Source organism: Rattus rattus, chromosome 6, assembly GCF_011064425.1.
Source record: "Rattus rattus isolate New Zealand chromosome 6, Rrattus_CSIRO_v1, whole genome shotgun sequence".
NCBI lineage: Eukaryota > Metazoa > Chordata > Mammalia > Rodentia > Muridae > Rattus > Rattus rattus.
In genome coordinates, this window is record NC_046159.1 from 86,901,325 (window position 1) to 86,925,148 (window position 23,824).

Here is a 23,824-nt window from a genome sequence, read left to right on the forward strand (position 1 = left end):
TCTGGATATCCAGGCCCAAAGTCAATCGCTTTCTAGCACAGTTGCTGGAAAAGTCCCATATGGATCTGATCCCATTAGAATTTACTGGAAGCTGTCATAAAAATATAGATTCCTAGTCTCTATTCCTGGCACAATCCACTCCATGAATCCGGAAGGAGCCTTCAAAATCTTTTTTCCTAGACCTTCCCAGAAGATTCTAGAGCACATCCAGGGTGGAGGTATTATCTTCACCTCACCAAAGGGGAGACCAGGCAGGGGCCACTGGGAAGTAGGGAGGTGGGAAGATAGTGGTTTATTCACATGCAGCAGAGGTTGTGAAAGTGTGCGAGATGGTGGAATGAGGGGAGGAGGACCCTGAATGAGAAGGGGCGCTGTTGGTGGAGCTGAAGGGCATAGGCATGGTCCACTCTGGACAGTGTGCTTCATGTCAGCAGCTCAGCTTCCATAAACTCACCCTCTGGATCACTTAACCATAGAGAAATGCAGGCTCGACAGCCCACACCTGGGAACAGATGCTCCAGGGATAGTTTGGAAGAGGAGGTGGGAAAGGCTCCTGACGCACAATAAGTCAGGCAGCCACCTCCCCTTCTGGCCCCTAATAACAGACACCATTAACTTTTCTCAGCCAGAAGGTCTTCAGACTCCTAAGGCTTGGTCTATGCTCTCTGAGCAGTGGAGTTTGCCAAAATGGAAGGGAAGCCAATGTACCACTTGGGTCTTGTGTCTATCTCTCCTGATGCTGACATGAGAGCCAAACAAAAGCCAGGCAATTTCCTACCTTAGCTTCCAGTAGGGTCTTTGAAGGGCTAGCTAATCAAATGTGTGTGTGTGTGTGTGTGTGTGTGTGTGTGTGTGTGTGTGTGTGTGTGTATTTCTCCGAGGCACATTTAAGGTATGAAATATGTCACAACATCTGAAAATGTCGCTTTCTGATTTAACTCAACAAACATACTCCCTAAGCAAAATGCAAGAATGAATGCCACTTTTAAGGTGATTCTACAAGCAGAAAGGTGACATGGTAGCATTTGCTTCTACAGCGATGTCTCATGTATACTGGAGGCCCTCCCTAGCCAGAGACCTTCTCCAGCACAGGAGAAAATTCTCCCACTTTGCCAACCTGTTTGGCAGGGGTGGAGGTCGCTAAGGAGTGTGGAGATAGTGAAGAGGATACCTCACTCCCCTTGAAATCTAAGGACTGAGAAAGCTAACATTGTATTCTTTCTTAACAAAAGTTGACTCATCTTGTCAATCAACATAGGGATAAGTCAACAGGTTCCTGTGGGCAACATGGGAAAGCGCATGCATGCACAGTGCTGAACCCACTCAAACCCTTCAGTTCCTAGGACTGAGATGGATGGATCCTAGCCCTCCGATTGGGCTCTGCATCCAGCCAGTGGATAATGAATAAGCATTCCACCCTGGCTACTGCTTTTGTCTTCCCCAGCTGTGAGCAGCAGGTTACTGGTACAGTTGATGACTTTCTGGTTCCAACCTCCCCTCTAGCTACTATGTGAAGGCTTTGCCTTGCTAATACGATATTATCTTAAAATTCACTGCCTGGCCAATGGCACCATGGTAACGCAAAGACAAGGCTTGTGGGGCCCCCAAAGCAGGCAGGCAGGTATCTGTGAACATAAGAAAGGTCTATGGGGTTTGACAAATTGTGGACATGCTACTTTTATGACTTCCAGATTGGGATAGGATCAAAGAACAACTACTCTCATATTCCTGTCACGTGATTTGACTGTGGCGGTTCTACAGATCAAGGGTGGGAGGTTCCCAGCTCCTATTTAGAAAAAGTGGCACAGGCTCTGAGTACCTGACCTCCCACTGGAGGAGGGCTCCTGGGAGAGCTGTCATTCCAGCATCAACTGCATGGCTGCTTTTGGCCTCTCACTAAAGAAAGTCTCAGAATAGTTCCATAACGGTTGGCTTCTGAACCTGTCAGCTCCGGTCTCACATCTCACACACTCCTGACTTAATATTCAAATGTGGCTTCCTTGTTATTTTTAAGTGAATTCAAAAGTGACAATTCTTTTAGGCCATTAACTCCAACACTTCCTCAGTGACTTTGCCTGTGGTTTGGGGGGTTGGTCTTAGAAGTTGAGCTCCAGATGTATGGTGTTTAGGGATAAGATCATTCCAAGGACATAGCTAAGCAAATGATGACAGTGTTTGTCTCTAAGAGGATAGTCTCTAAGAGGATAGCAAGATCTTCTAATCCCACAGGGCAGTGGAAAGAGCAGAAATTTGGGGCCATCATGTGACATCGGGCTTTCTCCAGTCAAGTCCTGGTCGTATGTATCCTTGTGGCTCCTCAGCTCCTAGGACACTGACTTCAGGCAGGGCCTTAATGTGCACTGAGTGCATGAACGACTGAATGAAGGAAAGCCATCCTTACACAACTGGAAAAGAAAATTTCTAAAGATCCTTACTGCAAGTGTGCACACCTGCTATTCATGGCTATCTCTACAGCGCCTGTGTGCTTCTTCCCCCTTTCGGTGTTTCTCTACATTTTCTGGTCATGTTTTCTACAGGATTGATTCAGAAGTTGATGCTGATCGGTTTTGGAAAGTTAGCAGTTACCAACACCTTGCCCACAGAGATGAAGTCAGGAATAGGGAAATGAGGTCAATGAGGGCTGAAGTTTAATTCTGATGTTCTGTCATGAAGCGCTAATAAACGGGCGGTCTCTTTGCCTGATGTTTCTGAAAGCAGTGCCAATACCCTTGGTGGTACTGGGTCTGTCTGGAAATGACATGGGAAGAACATATTAAAATCCAGCCATAGAAAAGTAGAAAATAGTAATAATAATAATAATAATAATAATAATAATAATAACATAACAACAACAGGGGAATGGAGAGGGTCATAACGGAACACGCCCAAAGCCGGAGCCTCTGGTATTCTTATGTGACTATTCTATGTGACTGACTGGAATATTCTATTGACTTGCAACCAAGAACATTATGTTATGGCCAAGCTGCAGGTACCCTAAGACCACTGAGGAGCCAGTTCAACGTAGACCACATAAGGCTCTTTATTACGAGCTCACCAGCAAGGTCTCGCACGCTCTCACTGTCGCAGTGGTGTTGAGTGAAACCCTGAGTCTAGGGGTTCAGGGTTTCTATTGTGGTTATAGCAAACTCGGGGGTTTCCATATGGGTTAACAAGTAAATATTTTAAAAACTGCATTTCTACAGTACTCTGGTCCTGTACTGTACTGGTTTGGTACTCTGCAGGAATCAAACATGGGGACAAAACCACCTGACGAACAGGATGGCTAAGCTATCTATTCTCTGCAGGATGTCTTAGGTTATCTATATGAACCTTGACCCTGCTATCGAAGCCTGACTGTTGCTAAGGGTGACGGGTTGCCATAGGATGTTTGCTCAGGAGGGCTCTCTGAATTCCTTCCTGGAATTGGAGTTTAGCCCCTGGTCTTGCGCAAAATGGAGTTTCTTCAGAAATGGAGTTTCTTCAGAAATGGAGTTGGTTGGGCTTTACAGTTATAATCAGCGATAAAACAAAGACTAGGTTTTTAAAGTCGGTCTTCAGGCCTAGGCGAAGCTTTTGTGAGGAACGACATCAAAACTGAGTTCGATGCTTCTCAGCTGCATCAGACAGGTGAAAGCAGTGGCAAATCAGGGCCACTGAAAACCAAGGCCAAGCTTTCATTGTTTCCAGACTGTGGCTTTGTGTCTTGTCTCTCACCAGCCTGTCTGTAAGTTGCAGGTGGATGTGGGCCACGTTACCTTCATTGTTGATTTTTAGTATTTACCACGAGAAGCACCAGACGATGCTGGCTGCTTCAGTGATGGTAATACCAAGAGTCTGATGGTGCAGCGCGGGCCTGACAACCACATAACAGGAGGTGGTTCACAAGGGGACCAACACCTACAAAGAATGCCCGGATCCACAGTGCCCACCCATCTCTTTTTAGAGATGTTCTGCAAGGCTTTGATCAATGTGGCTTTGGTATCCTGTCTGTGATATGTCCTTCATTTTTATAAATTCATTAACTTGGGGGCTCTTGATAACAAATGCCTAATTGTCTGATGTAATAAAGAACTTTGTGTTAGCATTTTGTCTAAGCTCCGCCCCACAGTTACCTGGCAACAGCCAGGTATGCCTGACTCACTATAACAGGGGCTACTTACCTCCTCCTCTCTCTTGCTCTTACCTTCCTGCTCCTCCTCTCTCCCCATTCCCTTCCCCCATCTCTCTCCATGTGCTTATGGCCTGTCTCTACTTCTCTTCTCTCCTCTCCTCTCCTCCTCCTCTCCTCTCCTCCTCCCTCCCTCTCCTCCCCTCCCTCTCCTCTCCCTCTCTCCTCCCTCCCTCCCTCCCCTCCCTCCCCTCCCTCCCTCCCCTCTCCCTCCTTCCCTCCCCGGTCTCTTTCTCTGACCTTCTCTGTCTCTACTACCTTCTCAACTCCCCTCCCCATGCCCTGAATAAACTATTCTATACTATACCGTCATGTGGCTGTTCCCTCAGAGGGAAGGGATGCCTCAGCATGGGCCCGCCGAGGCACCCCTTCCCCACACTTCACCACAAATCCATAAAACATATCCCCCTTCTCTATATCTTTTTTATAAACCCATCACTTTGTGTTCACCATTAAAGTTTGTATTAAATAGCTCAAACTATCTCCTGCAAATAAGGTTTTACGATTTTAGATCTAAAAGTAAAATTTCAACCTAATAGACTATGGTAAAATTGATATTGTGGATATGTAGTTTGCGATGCTCTCTAGCTTCCTTAGGACATAAAAGTGCTTTTAAGAAATAAATTAGGTGGCCCAAGGTCACTTAGAAAAAGAGGAGAGGAATTTGAGCTGATGGCTTGTATTTCAGTTCACTCCCAGTAGTGGCATTTGCTCGACAATATTTATTGGGTGGTTAATGTACGCATGGCCATGTGCAATGCCCAGGAAGGCAGGGAGCGGCCAGCATTTCTTCCTAGGGATATTTTGTTGATTTACTGTCAGAGTACTTCACACTCCATTAGGAAACAAACAAACAAACACATCCAATTACTAAGTCATTAGCACTGTCTTTTAAAATCGAAGATGGGAAAGTAGATCCCTAGATTGGAAAGGGTCCTTAGAGACGCACACAGCCCCTAACTTCACAGCTGGGAGAGCAGACTCACGAATAAAGAATGAGGTGGCCCCGCACGTGCCTGCACAGAGAGATGAGGGCTGTATATCTGTGAGGAGAACTAAGCTGGAGAGCGCCAAGGGCAATCAAATCCGTTAGACAAAACAAAGTGAAAAAGGCCTCGGTAGCCGACACGGTTTTTAAATTTTTAAACATGAGAGGCATAGATATATGTCTTACATACTGACAGAAAGCACACGTCAGGAAGGGGAGGTGGACTGTGCTATGAGGTAGGGGCTAGTTTGTGTATTATGGGAAATTCATACTCTCAGATTAACATATGGTTTATGTGTATGGTATGTGTGTGTAATGTGGATGCATGTGTATAGAGGTCAGAGGTCAATATCAACTTACTTTTTTTTTTTTTTTGAGTCAGAGTTTAAGTGCACTTAGAGCCCACTGATTAGGCTAGACTGGCTGCCCAACAGGCCCTAAGAATCCTCCTGTCTCCACCCTGGTGCTAGGATTAGAGCCATGCACAATAGTATTTTACATAGGTACTGGGTTCTGAATTCAAGTTCGTATGCCTGTGAAGCAAGCAGTATGCTGTCTGAGGCATTTCCTCAGACCCACGGATGTTCTATATTATTATAGCAAATATGTACATACGTGTGTACGTATAATGCAATACACTCTTACCGATTTACGATAGAAATACATGCTGAGAAACATTTGTTAGGCCATGTGTGCTCGTGCAAACATCAGGATATACTTCTATAAACCCAGATGGTACAGTCTAGCAGACACATGTGCTACAGGTCCACGCTGATGGTACATGATGTCATAGGTCCATCTTTGGTGGAGGTGCCATTATGTGACAAATGACTACAGTGATAAGCAGACAGACACGTACATGGAAAACCTGTAATTTTCGAAACAGGGTCCAATCATGCAGACCTGGCTGTTCTAGAACTCACTGTGTAAACAAGACTGGCCTTAAACTCAAAGAAGCCTACCTGCCTCTACGTCCAAGGTGCGGGGATGACAGATATATGCCACCGTGCTCAGTTTACCTTTTTTAAACATGTAGAAAAGGAGTCTTGAGTGCTCGCCTGCGGGCTAAGTACTGGCGTGCCTCTGGACACCGGGATCTTACGTCTACATGCCACCCAGCCCTTTTGGAAAAGCCTTGTTAAACTGTGGATCCCTTAGAGAGGAGGGAAAGACAGCAGTGGTGCCTGTTTGTCAGGGGCGTGGTTAGAACCTGAGCATTGCAAGGCCAGGGCGGGTCCTCAGTGGGCAGCAGCAGCAAGACAGCATCAACACTTAAGATTGCTTCCTAGCAGTGAGCCTGGAGGAGTGCCCGCCCCGGCCATGGTGCGCTCCATGCTGCTCTTTCTTCTAACAGAGAATACTGGGCCAGACGCCCGATGCCAGGGAGAGAGAAAGAGGGTTGGAGGTAATAGCCATTACCGCCTTCCTGACAGGAACTGCTGGGTGGCCCAAGCTCACACATGATCTATGTGTCTCAAAAGTCACCCCAACTGAATACTGTATGTTCATTTTTCAGCAGTTCATGTCAAATGCTATTACAGCCCTGGGGTGACGAGCAAAGAGCATAATTCACAGAAGTCAATACATTCGCCCTCGCTGCCCAACGCACAAAAATGAGAATATGCCCCCAGACCGAACGTCAGAAGGCCCCCCCCTCTTCTGGAACATTCCTAAAATGGCACACAAGGGTCAGTGGTTGCTGCAGATTTTGGTCGGGGGACAAGTGCAGAGTTAATCCCTCTCTGACAGAGCCTGACAGAGCCTGACAGAGATAACCCTCTCCTCAATGAAGAGAAGTCTTGCAATTGGGCAGGAGTGCTGCTTATGAGACGGCTCGTGTGCACTACAAGGAGGCAGGCCATTAAAGACTCGCAGCAGTTTTTTGCAGCGTTGGTACTCACAGTATGATTTCCATATTGGAGGCTGGTATTCCTCAGCATCTGGAATGAAGAGAGAGAGAGAGATCACATCAGACTGCATGTCAACCTGCCAGCCCATGTCTTCCCTGGAGGAGGGACAGCCTGTCAACTGGACTCACATCCAGCCCCAGGGGTCTGTCCACTCAGGAAAAGAATAGTCCCAGGCATAGAGGCGGAACGTGCACGGACCACTTGTGGACCCATCAACAGTCTCTTTGGATAACTTCTATGACAGCGTAAACCGTTTTAACAGTTTTCAGAGACAAATAAAAAAAGTGAATTAAGTAATTAACTCAATTGTACTCTCTAGTGATCCTTTCAAATGTATTTACTCAACTTGGCATAAGAAACACATAATTTATCTCACAGCTTCCAGCCAGAACTTGAGTTCATTTATTAAGACTCGAGGGCAGGATACAAAGTGGCAAGCACACAATATTAGATGTGGAAAGTCGTGCCGCCAAAGCCACTAAACCCCTAAGGCCCTGGGCCTGACAGTGGAGACACTGATGGCGCTATTGAGATCTCATTGGTTCCTTGAATTAACCCCAGCATGCGACTTAAGACCATTTCCAGACTGCCCGGCGATTGCCAGTGTCAGGTGAAGGAGTCACAGGAGAGGGTGAAGTTGTTCCTCTTCGCCCTCAGAAGTGGGCATGGGGAAGCAACGGCTCCTACAGCTCGGCCTGTGGTGGATGGCTGAGCCTGCTCTCCCCCACGGTTAGCAGCCTTTAAGCTCACAACTCTGAGCTTAAGAAAACCCATGCCAGCCTAAACAGCTGCGGGAGGAGACTTTGTCCCAGGTTACTTGTGGCTCTGAAGGAAGCTTGAGTTCTCTAATTCAGCGCCTTTAGGTAAACAAGCTCTGTTGGGCGCTCCTCATGCCCAACCATAGCTGCCCTGTCCCTTCCTCGTCCTTAGGCTTCTGCCCTGTTAGGATTTTCCTAGTTTTGGAAGGAAATCACCATCTGAGAAAGTTTTTCACCCTGAGAAAAAATGTGCTATTGATCTACACTGACTCCAAAGTGATAAACTTCCCTCCAAATCCTAGTCACTTATGCTTGTTTAACTTAAATCAATTTAATTTTACAATATCTTTTTCCTTTGGCCGGTCACCTCTCGGGGCTCAAAGGTCATTGTGTACCCTTTAGAAATGGGGTACGGGAGAGTACAGTTTGTCTTGTGAGCAAACACTGGTATTGACTCTTTAGAAGTTTGTTCCATATTTATTTATTTTATGCGTGCGACTGTTGCCTGCATGTAGGCATGTGCATCACCTATGTGTCCGGTGCCTACAGAGGTCAGAAGAGGGTGTCTAAGCCCCAGTTATGGATGACTGTGAGCCGCCATACGATGCTGGGAATTGAACCCAAGGCCTCTGCAGGAGTAACCACTGCCCTAAACCTCTGGGCTGTCCCCACAGTCTGCTGGCATTAACCTTTAATACCAAGTAAGAGAACAGTGTCTCATAATAGTAAGCTATTAACCTAAGTAGCTAGTTCATTTCACCCCATTTGTACCATAAGTCAATGTTAAATATCAGCATGAATGTTTATAAAATACTTTTTAAATCAAATAAACCAACTTGCTGACTTTTCAATAAAATTCTTAAACCACCCATCCCACACCTCTTCACCAGAAAAGTCAGGCCCTATATATACTCAAATGTGGAAATCACCTCCAAAAATACTTTTCAAAGATAAGTAAAAAACAGTACAGGCAAGGGTGTACACATGTTTGAGCATTCACACATACATAGAAACACATACAGACACATACATTATACAGAAATTAAATCCCTAGACACTACCGCAGACATTATAGGTAGGGAGAAAACTGTGTACCAGCAACATCTTACCATTTCAAGAGGGATTATTCTATGAAGTCAGTACACCCCCAGGCTAGGTGTGGTTAAGATTATTCAGTACCCAAGCACTACTTTCTGTAGATTGAGGGAGGTTCAGAGGCAGGGGAAGTAGCTCCCTGGGCGTGGCTTCGGTTTGCTACGATGTTCTCACGTCAGTTTCTATTAGACAACCACACTATCCATGACAGGCCTGTCCTGAGAACAACTCAGTATGGCGTTTCACCAGGCACAGCCTCCCCATTAACTTTCACTCTGGCTGCCTGACTTCCTCAGTAAACATTTCTCCTTTGCACTTGCTTCCTGATGTCAAAACAGCTCAGAGATAAAGAAGGCTTCCCAAAGAAACTAAGGATCTCAACAGCCCCTGGCCGGAACCCGCTAACATCTTCCCGTGTGTAGACTTCACTGCCGCCTGCTCTGTATGGAACCTGCCTTCTCGGAGTCCACTGCATGCACTTCCCACATCTCACCCGGTGACACCAGCCTCTGTGTTCTTAGAACAAGGAATGCCTTTCCGAGTCCCTGCCTTTTCTCTGTGGACGATCGTCATAAAACGCTCACTAATAGGCCTTGGCATGGCTCATTTGCCCCATCATGTAGGGCTCAGCCCAAATGTCACCTCCTGTGGGACTTGCCCTTAACCCAGTCCCTCTCATATCACACAGTTTGATTTTCTACATAGCTTCTATTACCATAGAGATTGTTTATTGATTGCTTTTTTTATGACTGGGTCTCGCCCCACTGTTTGTCAAACTCCATTAAAGCAGGAACATTGTCTCACTTGGCATCAGCAGGCCTTAGAAAGGTACCTGGCTTATTCCAGGCCTTCAGAAACATGCCAGAGAAACACGGGCGAGCTCAGTGGCCACCCCCAAACCCAAATCAAAAATGTCTTAAATAAATGGATAAATACATTTGTGAGACCAGGAGAGGTGATATAAGCCTATCATCAGGAGGTAGAGGCAGCTGAGAGTATCTGTGTGTTCCAGGCTGGCTTGATCTGTAGAGTGAACTCCAGGCCAGCCAGAGCTATACAGTGAGGCACTATCTCAAAAACGAAAAATTATAAATGATCTCTCAGGGTGCAAAGCCGTCTCTGGACAAGCACTTCTGAGTGGCATGAAGCAGTCTTGCCTCTTACACCAAGTCCTCGTGTTTGAAGGGGATTAACTTAAAAAGTGACTAGATGATGCTCCCAAGGGAGAACCGTGCTCGGCATCAAGGCCCCTGATGGCAGTGGGCTGCTATTACGTGTCACTGTGATGTCACCATGTCCGGATTCTTACCAGGTGGCTCACAGCTATTGTCTTCGCTCTCTCCACAGCAGCCATTGACTGTCTCCATTTTCTCAGTCCTGGGGCCTGTAATTAAGTTCCAGGGCTGTTGTCATGGAAGTTTCTTCTTTCCCATAGAAGGCTTCAAATTGAGAGGCCATTTGTCACGCCTCAGTAATTACCTGGCCTTTGAGACACATTCCACAAGCCACGGCGGTACACTGCTCAGAGTCTCCAGTCGAGGGACAGCGCACATAATAATTTTAATATGTCATAACAAATCTTTAGTTGCTTCCAACACCACCTCACTAACAAGAGAGCTATTTGCACCAGCTGTACCCAATACGCTTCCTCGGTTTACTTCACTCCTCGATGATGGCGTTCACTCTTAAATCAGCTGACACTTTCCACTCTTGTCTCTTTCTTCCTTTCCCAGACAGGTTCTCAGGAATCTCGTGAAGCTGTTATGTAGTCGAGCATGACCTGGAACTTTGAATCTTCCTGCTACTGCTGGGATTACTGATTTTTTACTACCTCACTAGGATCATGTGGGGTTGGGGATCAAACCTGTGCTTCCTATATTGCTAGATAATATGCATTTTACCAACGTAGCTACATCCTGAGTCCCACTTTCCCTTTAAAGTTTGGAGTAGGCCCCCAAGGTCATTTAGTTTTCCCTCATTACTTGGCAAATGGGTGAAAAGAGACACAGAGGTGTGCAATGGCTTCCTCAAGGTTAAAGCAGGTGAGGGGCAGAGTGAGCGCTGATTTTCAGGACCTAGATTCATTTATCTGTCTTTCTTCCCAGGCAGGCCCTTTGAACCTACATATATTGAAATGAAGGAAATGATATTTTCATGTTACGGATTTATATTTTGATTTTTGTGAAGCTTGGAAAAAAAAAGTACAAAACTGTCCACTGGGTCATGGCGGGACAGTCCTGGTTCTGTGTGTACTCCCCATGCTGGAGGTCCAGGCAAAGCCTCTGGGTGAGGCTGCCTAGATTCAGCCCACCTCTGCCCTTCACTGGGAGACCTTGGGCAGGTTATCTGATCTTTCTGGGACTCAGTTCTTCAACCTACCAAAAGTCAGTGAGAATGCACCCCAGCATAAAGCACCGTGGCAATGTGTACGGGGATATTTTCATGTGTATTAAAATATTAGTCTGTAAAGAGAAAAGAACCCTGCTCCCGGTCAGTACAGCCAGAGAAGCGACCAAGACAAGCAAAGAAAGAGTAGAAAAAAAAAGTAAAGGGGCCAAGGAGAAGGCTCAGTGGATAAAGGGGTTCGAGGCTTAGAGTTCAGAATTCTAGAACCCACATGAAGCTGGATGTGGTAACAAGACAGGAGCCAGGAGCCAGGAGCCAGGAGAATCCCCAGATGCTCGGGGCCAAGCAGCCTGGGTTATGAAAGGTTGGACACGAGATTTCATATCAAACAAGGTAGAAAGTGAGGACCGACAAAGGTTGTCCTCTGATGTTCATGGCACAAGCATGCTCTCTGCCCCCAACAAAACACACATCAAGCACACGCTAGAACGGACAAAGATCCTGAAAACCAGAAAGTAAAGAATGAATGTGGGACAAAGTATGAGAATAACTAAAATGAAATGCTTTTCTTGACTACAAAGTAAACTCTATGCTTTGTAAACTCTACGCTTAAAGCTACCATTCCCTTTAAACCAGGAAAACAGCCTGCCACACTGTGACTAATAAAGTTAAAGCAATCAATTTCTTATCACGGAGAGGATCTCGCTCTCCTTTTGAGATACCATTCTAGTCTGTAGACTGACTATCAGAACTCATAGCAATTTTTCTGCTTTAGATTCCAGCTACTGAGATTATAGACATGATTTACCACCTCTTGGTCTAGTATTCCAGTGTGTATGAGTTTGCGTCTCTGTGTGAATGTGTGTGTATGCATGTACATAGTACATGCACGTTCATGTGAGTGGACATGTGCGTGGGTGTATATGTATGCATGTACTGTGGAAAATGGGGTCACCTTTGAGTGCTGTTCCTTTGGTGATTATCTACCTTGGGTTTGAGACCATTTCTCACTGGTTTGAAGCTAACCAAGTAGGTAAGGCTGGCTGGACAGACAGCTCCAGGGACCTTCTTGTCTCTGCTTCCCCAGAGCTGGGGCGGTAAGTGTGGGTTACGATGCCTGGCTTTCTAAAGATTTGAGTTCTAGGAATTGAGCTCAGATCCTTTTGCTTGTTGACTGGGCCACCACCCCAGGAATAAACAAACAAACAAATCCCTATTCCCAGAAACACCATTACACCTGGTACTGAATGGGCAATCCTACTCTTCCTCTGACTGCTTACCCGCATCTTGTAATTGTCTGTTCATATTGCTTGTATAAAAATAAAAAGGAATGGGAAATAAATTTGTAGGTGTGCTAGGCTTTTTGTTGCTGGGTTTTTTGTTTGTGTTGTTGTTTGTTTGTTTGTTTTGCTTTTAATGCACTGCCTAAATAAGGCATCGCCTCAGGAAGGAGCTGCTATAACAAAACAAACAGAACCAGTTCTTACTTAACACAGACAGCATTGGTGCTGATGAGGAAGGAGGGGCAACAGAAGGAGAGCGCAGAGCCATGCATGCTACCCTGGCCCAGCTTGTAAAAACCGTGTGACAGAAGCATGAATCAATCATCCTAGACAGACTGGGCAGCAGCTAGCTCCTCTCAGTTAAATGGGATAAAGTGGGAAAAGTATATGGATGCTTAGAAAATGATCCAAGCCTTAAAAAATAGGTTACAGGGCCAAATAAAATCATCTGTAAAGAGTGTGAATAATATTCTGAATATGGATGGGGAATAGAAGGGGAGGGGAGGGAGAAGGGGAGGGGAAGACAGGAGAGGGGAAAGGAGAAGAGAGGGGTGATGAGAGGAGAGGAGAGGAGAGGAAAATGGAGACTTGGGAGGGGAGGGAAGGGGAGGGAAGGGGAGAGGAGGGAACGGGAGGACAGAAGGAAATGGGTTAATGGGACAAAGGATACAAGTAAAACTTGAAAGTGGCCTTGAGGAAGGCATACCTGCTGAGGACCTGGACATTGAAGGTGGCACCACCATCATGGTATTTGGGGAAATCAAATTCTGGGATGAGCCCAGAGGACGCTCTTCAGTATGTAAAGCAGCCTGGGGGACGTAAGGCTCTTAGCATGTGTGAGAAGACACCAGACTTCTAGATGAAGTAAACAGCAAGACTAACACTTGTACTGAGAGCTCACTAAACTTAGAAGTAATACGCACTTACTGCCCAAGACGAGAAATGCAATAATATAAAAATGTGTCATTTTAAAACTCTCCTACCTCTGCGAAAATGTGCTATTCATAGATTTATTTGTGATTTTTTTTATAACTTTTGCTCTGTGAGTGGTTATAATAAAAGTCTACAGACTTTTAAATTATTGTATATTATAGAGAGAGATATAATATATAACTACATAGTAATGTATGATTCCACAGTTTGCTATTTGAATTTTAATGTTATTTTTCTGTTTTTCTTGTTTTATTTCAAGGCAATGTCTCATAACAATCACTCCTCCTACCTCAGCTTCCTATGTGCTGGGTCAACAGTTACATGGTTCCCAGTAGCTCAGGGCACCGTTTCATAGGTAGGTGTCTGTGTGTGTGTGTGTGTGTGTGTGTGTGTGTGTGTGTGTGTGTGTGCGCGCGCGCGCAGGCATGTATAGGTGTACACACATGCACATATCTTTCTTTTTGTTCATATAACTAAATCTTGGTCTCAGTGTATGAGTTTCCTAAGGTGCAAATCATCGTTTTCTGTACAATTTCCCAATAATAGATATTCTGGCTCTTTTCAAACTTTTGCTGACAGAAACAATGTTTTAACTAAACCTGCGTTGCTCAAGGAGCGGAACTCAGATGAGTGAAAGGTCTATGTGTTTTTATTTCAAAAAGCTTTTGTTTACAGAAAGGTTTATAGAAAAGGTGTGTTAACTAGAAATCTCAGAAATGTGTACAAGAAAGCTGAGCTCCCTACACCCCCACAGGCTGGTGTCTGAGCTCTGTCTGAGCTCCCCACACCCCCACAGACTGATGTCTGAGTTCCCCACACCCCACAGGCTGGTGTCTGAGCTCCCTACACCCCCACAGGCTGGTGTCTGAGCTCCCCACACCCCCACAGGCTGGTGTCAATCCTGATCTTATTCTGTGGTGCCTCTAAGACTGAACAGATAAGACATGGAGACACAGGAAGCTCTATTGGAAACATGGCCATGACCTGACCTGAAAATCCAGGAGTTCCAGGTGTTTTGTCAGCTGCAGCGGGAAGGCTGCGCATCTCAAGATGGGAGAAGCCATTATGGTGGAATCACCAGAGGAGCAAGTGTAAGGAATGTGGGAGCTGACTAATGAAGACAAATGAGAGAGGGCATGTGTTCTACCTGGGTAAGTGACAGCCGAAGAGGAACCCTGTAAACACCCAGGAGAGCCACCTTCCATCCCTGGGCTCAGTGGAGAGTGACAAGAGGGGTGGAAACACTCATGCCAGGCTTTGGAAATGAGGAGCCGAGGGCGCATTGGTCCAGAGAATGATCTAACAAGGAAGCTGGAGGAGCCCTACCTCCCCCTGAGACTGTCTCAGATAAAGCTGTGTATTTGCATCAGGGGATTTGTCTGGGAAATAGGAGGGTTGGGTGGGTCCCACCTCCCCATTCCCCTCTCACGAATGCCAGCCCTCCACTGCCAGTTTTGATTTACTGATGCACACATTTGCAAATGGGAGGCAGTGGGGCTTCTTCCAGGGAAGCTGGGTGAAAACAGGTTCTTCAGTCAGTCCTGGGGCAGCCACACGATGAGAAGGCATTGCAGGGTTTGTAGTGTGGCTAGTCATGGGCCCAGAATGCGTTGGGATCCAAAGCAAAGGCAAAGAGCAGGAGTGGGATGCTGCCTCTGTACGCACTGCAGTGCATCTGTGACTCCTGGCCTTCGCGAGGTCTGAGGTGCCTGTCCAGCCACTGTGCAGCCGAGCAGTGGTCTTGTCACAGCAGCCAAATGGTGCCAGGCCCAATAAACTGCTGCAAAACATTAGACGAGAAACTGTCCAGAGATTTCTCGCTAACACTTCTCACTTGCACCGGTTCTCTGCATTGCCCTTAGAAATGGGAACTTCTGTGCTTTCTCTTTGGAAATGGTTTGGGGGGGAAAGAAAACTAGAGTAAGAACAGGTTTGGGCATGCATCTGCTGTGGAGCACAACAGGTGTTTTTCTGTTTGTTTTTCAATTCATTTTGAGATTATAAACCAATTACGTTATTTCCCCTTTCCCCTTCCTCCCTCAAATCCTTCCACATACTCTTGCTCTCTTTCAAATTCACGGCTTCTTTTATTAATTGTTATTACATCCATGTACATGTATGTGTACATATATATGTAAGTGTACACGTACATATATATTCCTAAATGTAGCCTGCTCTGTCTGTGTGTGATGTCACTTTGGTGTATGTTTTCTGGGCTGGCCATGTGGTGTTGGATAACTACTGGTGTGCTCTTCCCCCAGGAAGACCATTGCTCTCAGCGTTCCTTAGTGGCCCACAGGTCTTTGTGTGGGCGTGAGGCCTCGTGGGCTTTCCCCATCAACCACCTTAGCATGTCTATTGTTGTCCTTGCTCCCCTCAGGTTTTAAGCGTCCTGTTGGTAAGACTTTATGGGTGTAGCTTTGGCCGTTCCTAGAAAACTCACAGCAGATTCCCCAATCCTCTGGCTCCTATCATCTCTGCACCTCCTCTTTCACAGTGATCCCCGAGCCTCAGGCTTGGGAGTTATTGTGTAGATGTACCTATCAGTTGGGACTAAGCTCTACAACGCTTTCGACTGGTTGTAGTTTTCTGTAATGGTCTCTGTCTGTCTCGGGGCTTTACTGGAATGAGCTCCACATTCAGGGAAGAGTTAATGAAGACAAACCCCTGTAACTTGCCAGAATTTTCTAGGTCCTCAGGCTAGGCCTGAAGATGAACTACACAGAGATAGTAAGGTCACAAACAGCCCTGAGCTGGAGTCTCTGGTCACTAGAGGGCACTGGGGCCACATGGAGCTCCTGACTCGGGCCACTGATGCTGCACTGGGATTACTGAGAGCCTTCCATCCAGCAAGGGCTTACTGAATAAACACCAGGAGCCCAGGTTTGGTTGCACCAGCACATAGGAGAGAGGGCACAGCAAGAGGCTGTGGTCCTTCCTTCTCGTCTCATCTGCCTGCCTTCTTTTCTCTTATAGCTCAGCCACATTGGCTTTCCTCTTGGTCCTTGGATGCATCAAGTTAATGCATGTGGTGTCTGCCTTCCGACTGCCACATGACCAGCTTTCTAGAGTCTGGGAGACTCTTTCTAATTCCTCCCAGGCTTTTGCTCTCTTGAGGATGTCTGACTGTGTGCATGTGAATGTCTCTGTTTAGTTATCTCTGTATATCCGTGACCACCACAGTGAAAGCAAGGGCTCTTTTTACCTCGTTCTATGCTCCTATGTTACTTTTAGCCTACTGGGTCTCTTTTGTGAGTTTAGGCAAAGATGCCCTACTCAGGTAGGCTGGTTGTTGGACAGAGCCTACAGTTGGACAATGGGAAGAAACTCCTCCTAGGGGAGTGGACCTCAGATATAGATTTGTAGCCATGCTAAGAGGTGCCACGCTGACTTGGGTACAAATGGTACAATTTGAAATTTCCTGACTACTGTATGCTAGGACACAGCAGGCACTCAGTCAAGTGCTGTCTTAATGAAGGACAGAAACTCATATCATACATTCTGTGTGAGAAGGATGGTCAGAATGCTATTCCCCAGACTTTGGAGGGTGGGTCTAGCCTGGTCATTCTATCCCATCTCAGGCTTGGACCAGTCACCTCTGACCTTGAGTAGCACTGCCCAGGACCCTGCAATAGCAGTCACAGAGGAGTATAATTTAAACACAAGGATGAGGGTCCTAGAGAGAAGGATGAGTAAGGCCAACTTGTGATACCATAGCATACTGCACCTGCTTGAAGGGTCACTCAACCACCTAGACACAAAACACTACAGTAACGAGGACTACCTTTTGGACAAACAGGCTGCTGAAGCATGACACACAAACCGAGATATAGCCTAAGCCAGACAAGCCACAAGAGCTGAAATGGCCTAGTGTGCTGGCTAAGGCAGATGCTGATATGGAAGATGGGGCCCCAGGGTGACTAGAGATGAACTTAGAGAATAGTAAATAGGACTCAGAAAACCAAGAGTTAGAAGAAGCTAAATACTCTGCACTGAAGGGAGGAAAAGAAGTAAACAGGAAAGATGCACCCAGTGTGTTAGCCACAAAGATTATTCCAGTGTGGGTGTGAGGAAGGGTTAGAGAGAGAGGAGGGGAGTGAAGGAAGGTGAGTGGCAGTGAGATCAACCAACCAATTAATCAATCAATCATCTGTCTGTCTGCTATCTATCTATCTATCTATCTATCTATCTATCTATCTATCTATCTATCATCTATCTATCTATCTATCGTGTGAATAGTCTGAGCTACGGCCATATCAGTGGAAATGGAGGAAGTAATTTTGACAGACATTGACACAGCAAATGAGTAGAGCTTGGGATAAACTGGTTCTAAGCAGAGAAAAGGGGCATGGTACTGGCCTGGCAGAGGAGGGATAATGCTCTATGGCCTTGGCAGTGGGAAGGAGGTGACTTCTTTCCTATAGCTGGGAAAATCATGGGAGAAACAGTCATGGCAGATGGCAGTGGCCCTCACTTTTCCCCTGTCAGAAAGAAGCATGACAGGATGGCTGAGTGAACGAGTCTGAGAGGCTTGCAGTCCAGACAAGAGCCTGGGCCTGGGTATCTCTGAAGGGAAGCCCACAAGCAGAGGCAGCTGCAGACAATGAGGCGCAGGGATGACAGAGGGTCAATGCTCAGAGCATGACCAGCCTCTGAAGAGCCCGGCAAGAACAAAGCCAATGGAGGGTGTGAGAAGAAAATGATCAGAGAGCAACCAGAGAGGAGAGAAGACACGACAAGGCAAAGCCACTCAGAAGGGGAAGTGGTAAGAGGGACAGAGCCTGCTCCGGTGAGATAGGCCAGGCAGGGAAGCAGTGCTACTGTAGCAAGAGGCTGTGGGAGGGTGAGGGTTGATGATCTTGGGGTAGATAGAAGCCACAGTGTGGTGAGATGAAGGGGAAATGGAAAAAACAGAACACATGTGTGGGAGCTGTGGCAGACACAGAGACAAACCCTACTAATAAGGGGGGCGAGGGCTTGAGGTCCAGGAGCACCAACTCAGCTGCCACCTTCATTACCTTTGCCAAACCACCCCGTTCTCTCCTGCTCCCAGGAGCCTCTTCCCCCTTAGTGGCTCCTGGGAAAATGTAGACTTTCCCCAGCCCTGTGCAGCTACATTCCTGGTAGGACTTCCCTCTGCCATGACAGACTTTCTTTCCTGCTACTTCTTCAAAGACAGTCAGCCTCCCAGCCTTTAGGCCTCTAGCCTGGAGAACTCTCTCCTTCACCGCTTCCCCCCAGAAGCTGCCTGCCTCTTTACAAATCCCTTTCACCAGAGGAATGTCTTCCTGGCTTTCTTCCAAATCCCTTCTGGGCATTCATTTATTCATTTAACAAATATTTACCTAGAGCATAATGGTCTACTTGGCACAAAACATTACAGTAGACATGGGTGCAGAGAGCAAGGCAAGATGCAGAATGCAGACACAGGAATCAGCTATGTGTCCAATTCGTCCGTCCATCCATCCATCCATCTATCCATCCATCCATCCATCCATCCATCCATCCATCCATCTATCTGTTCCCTCAATAAGCATTGCATCTGTTTGCTAAACCAGCCTCTGGCCACCTGTACCTATCATCATAACATGAGATAGGATATGACAGGACAGACATGATGTTGTAGGAATGAAGAAGAGAAACTCTTTTAGCCGGTTTGTTCCTTGGTATTTGTTTTTGTTTGTGTCTGTTTTGTTTGTTTGGCTGCTTGCTTTGTTTGTTTCATTGGTTGGTTGGTTTGTTCATTTCCTCAAGAGGTTAGCTCCTGGCCATGACATACTGAATTCTCATAAAGTCAGTTCTTAAGTCACAGCCCTGGTACTGTAGCTACTGGGAGGCAAGGGAAGATGGGTTTTTTGTTTTGTTTTGTTTTGTTTTTGTTTTTTTTCCCCCCACATTCAGAGTAAAAAGATCCTGAAGGATGAAGATAGGAAAATTAAAGTTCTCCCACCAACAGTAGAATGGCATGTTCCAGACTCTGGTACAGGCTCCACGCATGTATTACCTTACATATTTATAATTGTCCCAAGTTTTCTCTCCACCCGCTCATACAGCCATATCCACCTGCCCATCCAAAGACGGAGCCAGCCAATGCCCTTTAGAGACTCCCTAGTTTACATCACATGAAGCTGCGGGTGGCTGTGTCGGCCCGTGGCTGCGACAGTGCAAGGGTAGAGCCAGGCAGCTCCCAGTGGTAAATACTTTTATGTCCCAGAGAAGAGCAAAATGAACTTCAAAGAGGTGAAGCCACTTTCCCATGGCCATTTGGGAGGTGGGATGTGGAATTTAAAACCAAATCTGCTTTGCTCTCGAGCCTATTGACTGGGGACACTATGGCCTCAGTCTCCCAGAAGGCTCAGCCATGAGCCTTAAGATGTGCAACTCCTTCTAGTCTGCTGCAGTCACACAACATGGCTTGAATATCATGGAAAATAGCACAGAAGCAGATAAATTCCTGACATTATTCAGTTTTCTGCCATCATTTAGAACTAAATGTGGAATCTCACTGAAGTGGTCTCTTTCCCTCCCAATCTTCCTTTTTCTCTCCTTCTTCCTCTCTCATATACCCTCATCTCACCCCACCCCCGTACCTCTCCAGTTTTTTCTCAAGGGCCTTCTGTGTCCCTGTGTGGTACCAAGTACCCTGTATGGCTTTCCCAGGCCTCATCATCAAGGCGCGCTCAACCTGTGCTAGGCCAGCTTGTCAGCTCACCACTGTACTGGCAGCAGGTGACTGAGTTTTCACAGTCATTCCTCACAATGGACCACTCATGTAAATTGGTGTAGTTAATATAATTGCAGTAATTCATACCAAGAACACGCACCCATCAGCAGCCGCTCACTCACTCTGACCCAAGCTCGCCACATCACAGTTCATCTCACAGGCTGGAAACAGAACTGAGGAATTTGCCAGCTTGAGGACTGAGTCATCCTCTATATATGGATCCTAGCTGGGGTCCAGAGCTCTTGTTCCTAAACTGACGGGATGTTGCAAGACAGCAGTGGGTGTCGTGCCCCTGCTCCTCTCACGGTATATTGGGGGATACTCATATTCCTTCAGCCCTCACCCACATAGGCTTCATTCCCCTCATCTGCCCTGAAGTAGCGTCCAGGCGGCATGCTTTACTTCTTACCCTATTCTTAAAAAAGGGTTTTGTTTTTTTTTTTATAAACTCAACTATGGTAGTCACACGTGGCAACTTCCCTGGAGATTTGTGGCCCAGAATTTGCAATAAACAAAACAGTTATGGAGGAGATTCTGGAAACCTAAGACTACGTCTGCCTACAAAGAAGATGTGGGTAGCTGAGGTCAGGGGAGGCGGCGAGACTTGGTCTTTATGATATACTCTGTAATTTCGTTTGAATTAAAAGGAGATGGAGAAAGAAAAGATGAACGAATAAAACGATGGAAAGGGGGAGGTAGAGAGGAGGGAACCTTACAAAGGTCGCTTACAATTACACTCTACTCTTGCAATTGTGGCTACACCTACGTGGTATTTATTGGCTTCCATTAAATATATTTATTAAGTGGCCCCTGCAGGGGAGTAAAGCTATCATCAATTAAGATAACTTCAAGTGTATTGGTTATTTTGTAGAACATAATTGGGCTCAGAACAAAGTAAATGAGTAATCTAATGGTTAAGAAGACCTGTGTGTGTGTATGTACACACACAGGTGTGTGCACTGGGGTTGGAACCCAGGACCTTGTACATACTAAGCAAGCACTCTTACCTTAGAACTCCATTCCAACCCAAGAAAACGGTGTAGAAAATAAACTGTAAGACAAGGTCATCTTTCTGGAATGATCTATAACACTGGGCAAATACGATGCTGCTCTGGACACTTTACTGTCTACTGACAGCGGTCATTACATAGTGGCGTTTTCCATACGCAATACCTGGATGGATACAAGCTTGTACGTGGGTATACGATCCTACTCGGTAGGCAAGTGGGCTGAAAGTGGTGAGGTGTACTTGGTAAGCTGTGGAGCTGAGTACTAACACCAAGCTCTCTCCGAGTCAGAAACCATGACTTCTCCCTTCTAAAATCCTCGTACTGGGCCCTTCACAACCCTCCCACACAAGCTCTCCTGAGCATTATGAGGTAGGCAGCACTGTACTATTACTCTTTAGCATAGAACCCGAGGTCCAAGGGGAATGTACCTTGCCCAAAGTTGGCTAGCTCATTTGCATCCATCTGAATAATTGCAGCCAATCCTATGTCACCAAATGGTCATCTTAGGAAGGCTGACTTATCATATTTTATCATGAGAATTGAGTACATTTTCTTTATAGTATTAAGCCTGTTACTGGATTTTTTTTTTCCTGCAAGTTTTCAAGTAGCTGTTCATCTGTAGCAACTATGATGAGTTGACCTTATGACAGGTTGTCAGGATTAAGAGCTATCTATCTAGGACTGGTACAAGAACACACCCGCGTGTCTGTGGGCGCATTTCCAAAGAGGATTGACGGGTGAGAGAGTGACTAGAGGGTTGGGGATCCACCTGAACATAGGTGGCACTGTTCAATAGACGGTTGTGCAAATGGAAAGAACTTGGAGGTAGGCAGCATCCACACACATGTGCAAGCCTTCTTCTTCCCTTTGGGGTATGCCTACGGATGACTGCTACCAGGAAACTCTATTTCCTCAGCCTCCAAGCCTGACGCTTTGAACTGAGACTGAGCTGTTTAGCTCCTTGGTCTGAAAAATCTCCCATATTCTCTGCCTCTCTGGGATGTAAGCAACCATTGTTGGACAACCTAGTCCCACTGTGTGGGAAGATAATTTGTGTGTATGAGTGTCCATGCCCGCACGTGTGTACGCGTGTGTGTGTGTGTATGTATGTATATATGTACGTATGTATGTATATGCTTGTGTATATTCTCTCAGTTTTGATCTTCTGGAGAATACTGCTTACAGAATTACACCAACTAATCCTGATGCCTCCCTATAGTAAGACAAATAAAGGTAGAGGGGCAGAGGAGCCTAATGGGCTGTCTAGGAGGGTGGTAGGTTCTGAGACACAAAACCTCCTGAGACTACAGTTTTAGCCTGGCTCCTAGGTTTCGATCTCTGTAGTTGATCAGTCGTTTTAAAAATAACTTCTCACAAAGGAAATATTTCTAAGACAACAAACACATGGAAAAGTAACACTTCAGATGCCTGGCCAGGCAAACCACAGAGCAAAAAACCCAGCAAGCACAGGAAGTGTTCTGTGGTGTACAGGAAAAAGAAACCAGTCTGGACTCGTTAGTGGAGCATTGCGGCTCTGCAAGAGGCCAGACTCCACTGCACTCTGCACAGCAAGCATTTGTCACCTGATGCAAAATGCTTGAGCAAAAGCCTGCGGGGAGGAAGGAGGCCTTCTTATAGGTCCTGGCAGGGGTAGGGAAACAGCTTCCGCATGTCTGTAATTAAAGGGTTAAGAAGACAGTCAGCAAGTAGCTCCAATGATTTTTAAAGGAGAAAGTATTTGTACTGCATAACCGACAAGAAGAATGGACCTCTTCCTGTTCCCTGCTGTTATCTTGATGGTGTATGTCTTCCTAGGGTTTGGGACAGCAGTCCCTCTTGGGGCAGCAGCCATATCTTCTTGCTGTTTGCACAGTGGGACATTTGTCTTCCTAATTGCTGCATGCGAATATTCAACATGCTCCCACTACAAGAAGAAACCAAATCTTGAAGTAAACCTTTCCTTTACAGTCAGCTCTTGTCTGAGGCTATTTGTACTGGCAAATTTCTTCCACTCCCAGTGGCCTTAGCCAAAGGAGCAATGACAGATTTGCACACTACACGTGGATAAATGATCCATAGCCGTTTGCAGGTGCTCATCGAACAATTATCCATCGCTGCTCCTAGACCCAACCTGGACACTGGTTATGCGAAGACGACACTCTCTTTCCAGCAGCTCTTGTATGAGGAGGAAGGGGGTACAAGAATAGGAGACGTGCAGAAATGTTGAGGGTGCCAACATACAGAAGCCCAGGAGCAAGGCTGGGTAGGAAGGTGATGAGGGCAATTCGTTCAGAGGCAACAGTGGGACTGGGCAGTAAGGTTAAGCAGGAGTTTGCCAGGCTATATGCTGCGGGTCATGGGGGTATGACTGAGGTCAGAATACATGGCTGTTTTCCCTTCTGAGTGGTACCGGAAGAGAGGAGACTTTGATAGATCTGCTCAGCATTTCTAAATCATTATTCCTCCCCTCCCAAGGCTGCATAATCATTTCTGCCGAGAGTCTATGGCTTGATGGGAACTGGCTTTCCTTGACTAGGTCCAAAGGCAAACAGACTGAGCCATCTTGCAAGAGGACTGTGTCGACTGCTGAAGAGTGAGGAGATGGGCAA

General features: G+C 46.3%; 1 protein-coding gene across 1 annotated transcript in view; it reads right to left on the minus strand.

The window, feature by feature from the left end:
* Chn2 (chimerin 2) overlaps positions 1–23,824 on the minus strand; it is a 260,580-nt gene that overhangs the window by 115,367 nt on the left and 121,389 nt on the right. Inside the window, exon 2 of the mRNA XM_032906467.1 lies at positions 7,058–7,096. Within this exon, the coding sequence (XP_032762358.1) occupies positions 7,058–7,096 (39 nt within the window). The remainder of the gene's footprint in view (positions 1–7,057; positions 7,097–23,824) is intronic.